At 34.7% G+C, this 6,988-nt stretch overlaps 1 protein-coding gene across 1 annotated transcript in view; it reads left to right on the forward strand.

Annotated features, from left to right (window-relative positions):
* dally (division abnormally delayed) overlaps positions 1–1,829 on the forward strand; it is an 82,395-nt gene extending 80,566 nt beyond the window's left edge. The window contains exons 8-9 of the mRNA XM_053745227.2: positions 12–174; positions 260–1,829. Of these exons, the coding sequence (XP_053601202.1) occupies positions 12–174; positions 260–393 (297 nt within the window). The 3' untranslated portion in view covers positions 394–1,829. The remainder of the gene's footprint in view (positions 1–11; positions 175–259) is intronic.
* The last annotated feature ends 5,159 nt before the right edge of the window (positions 1,830–6,988 follow it).

Below are 6,988 nucleotides of genomic sequence, written 5' to 3' on the forward strand. Positions count from 1 at the left end.
TATTGTTACAGTTGTTGGTGACGAACTCATGGGGCAGCGATATGCCATCAGCAGAGTCCTTCATGCAAGGGGACGAGGCAGGAGAGGACGGTTCAGGGTCTGGACAAGCGTACGATGATGAGGGCCCCTACGACCAGGAGGGCTCCGGTGAAGGCTCTGGTGTTCATGAAATTGGTAAGCTTTATTTTGTTTATGTACCACGTAGTTCTTGTAACATCAGATGTAACAAAAAATTACAAAGCTATTATTTCTTTAATAGGTAACAGATTCAACACTGGAGAGACGGCGATCCAGCCTTCTACACCAAAGACATCAGCGGCGACCTCGCCTAGGTCGCTCTCGGCGGTTCTGAGCTTAGCCCTGTTGATCTCTCTAACTCGAAGTCTTAATTAAACCCGGCGTGGGTTTTAGAGTTGTGACCAAACTCTCTGCTCACCCAGTGAGATTTCTACCATATCAAGTGTGACAGTGTGAGTGAACTCTGACTGCTAATAGAGCATTAGTCTGACTTTAATAGACACGAATAGACATGTTAGCTCCATGTCCAGAGTAACTCGCCTAATCCCAAGTCCTAGCTGAGTGATTGAATGAGCACGACGCGTAGCGACGCTGTGCGTACATAAATGAGATATTGACGCGTCGCGCTATCTTGGCGCTCACCTAAGACACTATGGGTAGATGAAGCTACTCATATTGCTACTGCCCTAAGCGGCTCGGTATTATTTACAGTGTGTATAAAACCTTATGGAATCTCTTGAGATAATGATGTAGGCAGTGTTTGATGCATTTAAAAAATGATATCGTCTGCAATAATGTACAGTGCATATCGTGTTGTTTTCTCATTTCAATTTGTAAATATTCTCGTATCTACTTAGATATAAGCGTAACGGAAACTTCTGCATTTAAAAATTTTGAAGTGAAACCTGTTTATTGTCATAATAAATTAATTAATTGATGTTCATTAAAGATTCTTTAATCGTTGTTAAATATTAGCTGGTTGGCAATAATTTTATGAGAAAAGTATAACGATTAGACATGAGTGATATGATAACAAAATAATATAAGGTACGACTGTACAGATCCGACTGTAAATACCTGAAGTCCTACTGGTCTAGGTGCTTAGCTAGTAGATATATTTTGTTGCCATATTAATATTACGGATATTATTATTTATATTATAATAAGTCATAATTTAATCTAATATTATGTTATGTGATACCGATTTAGTAATTTCTGTGCATAAATCGCACATCTTATTTATATTAATCGATAGTAGTGTACAATATTTAAACAAAGTTTTATTATAATAACTATTAAAACAGTAAATAGTGTGTACAATCCAATTTTTAAATGTATGCATGCCTATTATCTTTATAATGGCCTATTTCTGCTGCGGCTTAAAACCAATGTTTTTAAAATGATTCATTTATCTCAAAAAATACTATCATTTGTATAAAAGAGATAAAATATATTGTCGCATAGATTTACAAAAAAAAATATTGTAAAAAAAAACGTGTAGCAAAAATGTGTAATTAAACAGCCATCATGTAATGGTGCGCTGAAGTTTTGTAAATGTATAATTAGAATTTAATTATCGATGTATGAGGACCAGGCAAGGATGTGAACATTTCTGTTGGATATTGGTGAGGAAACGTGAAATCTCGAAAATATAAAAAGCAATATACGTTACGAATAAATATAATAATATTTAGCTTGATCATCAGGAAATTGTTCAGGATTAGTGTAAATATTGTTGAGAAGAGTGATTGGGGAAGACATTGCTGTTATATCTGAGTATATGATATTATGAAAATAAAATCTGTATTATACCTTTGCCTTTTTATTGCTTACGTAAATTATTCAAACAATTAGGTATATTATCCATGGAATTAGTAGGTATTCCATTATATTATCACATCCATACATCTATATTTCAAAACTGTGTATTTTACGCATGGCCAGTGCTCAAACATTTTTTTTACTTTTGTCTACTGTGTGTTTGTTTGGGGTAATCTTCGAAAAGGCTTATTCCATTGAGATGGTATTTTTACTAAAAGATTTAGGAAGTAACATTGGATTCTTTTTATTCCAGAAATCCACAATAGGAGGTGCAAGTTTGTATGAAAGAAAAGATCATTTTCAACAACAACAGATCATTCATCAACTTGATATATTTTGTTGCCATATTAATATTACGGATATTATTATTTATATTATATTATCTTGTCATAATTTAATCTAATATTATGTTATGGCGAACCTGCGTACAAAAGCTAGACAATTTTTATATAATTGGACGCTTGCTGGCTCTCGATACAGAGCCGAAACCGCTGAATGAAGATATTCAGCAGACAGATCTTGTAAGTGACATACGAAAGGAAATTCACCCCTGAAGGGGCTGAAAAATTATATTCACGCGGACGATTAAATCTTCTAATAAACATAAAGCGAATATACAAACAACATTATTGGAATTAATTAGAAAATTTCTTCAAATGTCTTAAATCTACATAAAATTCGTGTAGAAATTACCATTTTACGATTTTACTCTTAGCCATAAAAGGATCACAGTAAATGTATTCGAAGACGTAAAATTGCTACACAGTCGCAAAATGCGAAGTAACTTAGCGCAGCAATATACAGTCAATCCTTCAAGTTCCACCCCTATTTTGCATCTAATTCTCGTGGCGGCCGAGTAACCCACTTTGGCACATTACACAGACAACAGTGCTATAAGTGGGGTATAGAAGCTAATAGAAACTAGCTTCTAGTCTTCCTCACTTAGATTTTCCCACCGTCAATGAAGTGGTATGGTCTATTATTCAATATTGAATAATTGACCGTGCGAAGTGTAGGAGATAGAGCAGGAAAACGGGCTGTAGACTCCGGGGCTCTAATGTCGGGGAAGCAATCGGGAAAACGCGATTTTTACCCATCGATAGTCCATTTCATAAACCTTCGAAAAAAAATAGGAAAATGTTCGATCGAACGATGCGTTCTATCGTCGCTACGTACTACATAGTTACGTAGTTTATACTAAGAAAGAATACCAGTCCTTCCTTCTATCTCATATCACAACGACGAGCAGAAATAAACAATCGTACAGAACGTAGTACAGGCCTACATATGTAGGGTTGACACCTTAGAAAAACAACGTAGAACGTGTCAACACTGTCAACTCAATGTCAATAAATATGTAAATAGATATTTATTTTTATGGTTTTTATTATTTTTAAGTTTATTGCCCCCAAAATGTATTTGATGTATATTAAATCAATTTCCTTTGTTATTAGTAAAAACTAAAGCGATACTACTAAATGTTACACTAGGTAAAAGATTTTATTTTTCTTTTCGAAATAATTTCAATTCACTCTAATAACCATAATTAAGATATATCGGTGTGAAAATATAGCACATTTTTTCCATGGCACAGTGACCCAAAGCCAAAGCTTCCGCAATTAACCTATCTATCCATCGCATATTTAAATTTAAATATGTATGGATCACAACCCTACTAGAATCTAGCTCCGACAAAATAGAAATATGAAAGAATGGGAATCGTTATAAATGCGACTTTAAGGAGAGCCCGGGGACTGAACCACGGTAAAAGTATAACCTAAACATATATTATTCATATAATATTGCTCATATTGCCTGTATCCCACCAACTACGCGAACTATTTTCAAATGCCAGATATAAATTATCTGTACACTATTTTTCTAAGTTACTTTTGTTATTATAGTGGTACCTACTGTAGTACAATATTTAAGGTCTTTCATGTAAATAATTAGCTAGATGATATATGTTACTAATCTTTAGGCCAAAGTACTTACTCGAAATAATACATGATTTAGGAGGTACTACTACATATAAAATGCCAGTAAGTTCTAATAAAACGTCTACATTGACAGCAAATTTTATTCATCATGAAACATTCATATATAATATTCGTAGCACTATGTAAAAACTTTCTCGTGAAACGACCATCAAAAGCGAAAATATCACTATTGTAGAGCGTCCGATTTGTCCTGCGCCAACCTTCCAGTTCTTTGTCATGTAGAAAATTGATGAGGCCCTTTACATAAAAGTCGATAGAATCTATCTCTTCGGTAAAGATCACATTGTCCTAGATGCTATTTGCGTCCACTTCGAATCTTTGAGTCATGTAAGCAATTGTACAAATTGAGCGAGCCGACCTCGCGTCCAATGTGCCGTGAAATGCTCCGATATGGCCCTCTTGAGTTATTTTGTCCGTTATTCGATCCTCTCACTCAACATTGCAGGCATTAAACATATCGGAAATGGATCTCATTTTGGCAAAATTAGATAGACTTTCTAAGTATAGTTCATTATTTGGTATAAAACTAGATCTCCATAATCTCCTAAAACTAGTTACAAACAGCGGAAATCCCATTTCTGTTACCGTTCTGGTATTGGAAATAGATAGCAAAGTTTTATTTCCAGAAATAGTTTTATGAATAACTTGATATCACAATCTTGAAAATTAAGTTTATGTTTTAAGACGTGGATGCACGTAAACTACAGTGTGTACTACAGTGTGCGTTAAATTCAAAAACTACTGCATGGATTTTCATGCTGTTTTCACCAATAGATAGTGTGATTCCTGAGGAAGATTTAGGTATATAATTTATTATGTTTAACCCGAGCGAAGTCTGACCGGGCGGCTGGTTAAAAAATAAGCCGTAGGTACCTACTTCTACTCAAGAACATTAAAATAACGTTTTGTTTTGTTTTTTTTTCCTATTACAAGTCTATCCATAAGAATTTAACATTTTGATGCTTCTTCTATATTAAGGCCCTTTCACACGTACACTAGCGTCGCCATTACATTTTTATAAATTTCTTTTATTTCTTAGCGAAAGATAAAAAATATGTTTAGGGTTTAGATGTTGTAGTTGGTTCTTAATAAGTTTACTTCAATTATTTGATCAAAAACCATAATATATAAACTGTACATCAAGAAGAATATAGAAATTTTCTGATATGCATGCGGCTTCGCGGAGACAAAACTGTGAGGGGTAACTAGGCCACTTATAGACAATAGCTCTCAAACGTACTATTGTACTTGTTGCGGTTGAGCTAGAACTTTAAATGAGTCTTACTCAGCTTTTGTTTTCCTAATGGCGGCTAGAAATCGTGCAAAGTTGAATCCTAAAAACTGCTGTACTAAGTTCTACAGAGTATCTACAGTTACTTTTTATAGAAAATATGTTTAGTTAAACGGTTTTCTTGGGGTCAGGATGCTGACCCTGTCTTGTAACCCCCTCCAGCACAGTGTTGTAATTACATGCCAATCAAAATAAATAAGACTTTTATTGTTTACACAGAAAATGAAGGGGTAATTGTTTACTAGCTTTTGGCTGCAGCTTCGAGGAAAATAAAATAAACCTATTAAGAAATTATATGTTGTGGCATTTTATAAATTTGACTATAAAATATAACAATGTTTTTCTGTAAAATAAGATTCTATTCTGATCGAACCGAATTCATAGTTAGATACAGCACTAGCCAACATCGAAAGGTCAAACGATTATTTAAATCTATCTATAGCCATCCATATATAAATTTGAATCGCAAATAAGTTTTTTTCAGATGGGATTTTCGAATAAAGCTATTACGAGGAAAGTATTACGGGGGCAAAAAATATGTAAGTTGTTTAAATTTTTGATTAACTAAACACTCATCATTAAAAATGAGAATAAGATCAGCAAGGCTAAGGCAGGCTGCGGCTACTATAGGTACTAAACATAATTTGTTTGATATTTCGACTCGAAAATAAGAAGAATAATAAAAAATTGCGAAAAAAGTAGGAAACAATACTCCAGGATTTTTGCAGAATATAAAACATGAGCTACAGAATCTTGCCGTTTACAAACCTTATTTCGTCGACTAGTTACAGGCTCGCCGACAGAAAAGCAAAAATAACAGATGTTATTTTCGGTTCCCTGTTTGTCGGTGTCCGTTTTGAAGGAAAAGTTTCAATGTTTTTCCGTGCGAAGTTTACTCGTTAAGTATAAGTCGTAACGACGGGTTTCATAAGTTAAAAATGAGTACGAAATTTTGAACGATGAAAGATCTATTGCAATGGAATTCAAATCTGAAACGCTGAATGTAGACTGCACCCGACCTTCATCTTGGAAATCCTTGGAATTCGGTCCGGCCGTGGATAGCTACAGCTGCAATGATGATGATCTAAGGTTAATGAAAAACTCTGGCTTACACGCTATTTTTGTACAAAAGCTTATTGTATCCCCTATTTATTGGATATAGTTCTGAGTAAAAGTATAATAAGCATTGGTTGCGTGTGCTTATGATCTAAAAATAATAATAATAAAATAAGGCAGTATCTACACTTGCCACTGTATCAGGTCAGGTGCTTGCGGTGCGGCTACCGAGGCGAGAGGAGTCAGGTTACAAGGTTTACCACGGACTATGACTGTATTACTGTCTAAAACGACTTTTCCCTAATGTTTTGTTACACTTTTTCAGTTGTCTGTAACGAGCCTTCCTTCTCTGTTACCTTTTTTCCACTTACATGGGGGCTGACGATTAAGGATGTTGAAAACCTTGCGATGAAAACGTAGATAGAATCGAAATTTTATTCCACGGTCTCTTTCTGATCTGATCTTTGGTAAAGTCCATTCATCTTTGTTTAGGTTTCCCTCTAATTATTCGCCCCCCCTTTCTCCACATGAAAGGCCCTTTTTGTGGTATGACATTTGTATCAATTACCTATCCATATAAAATAAATGCGTGACGCAACACTTTGAGCTGCCTCCAAAACTGATTCTCCTACTTAATTTAAAACTGAGATTCTCCTTTCAGATATGTTAAATGACCCAACATGTCATATTTCTTACAATTGCAGCGTGAGAAACAATCTCTACCGAATTAGAGCATGTCACAAATAAACTAGCTATATGATTGATGGGCAAATGTCGTACTGCCCAATTCATATGCCGTTTG

This window comes from Plodia interpunctella, chromosome 5, assembly GCF_027563975.2.
Source record: "Plodia interpunctella isolate USDA-ARS_2022_Savannah chromosome 5, ilPloInte3.2, whole genome shotgun sequence".
Classification (NCBI taxonomy): domain Eukaryota; kingdom Metazoa; phylum Arthropoda; class Insecta; order Lepidoptera; family Pyralidae; genus Plodia; species Plodia interpunctella.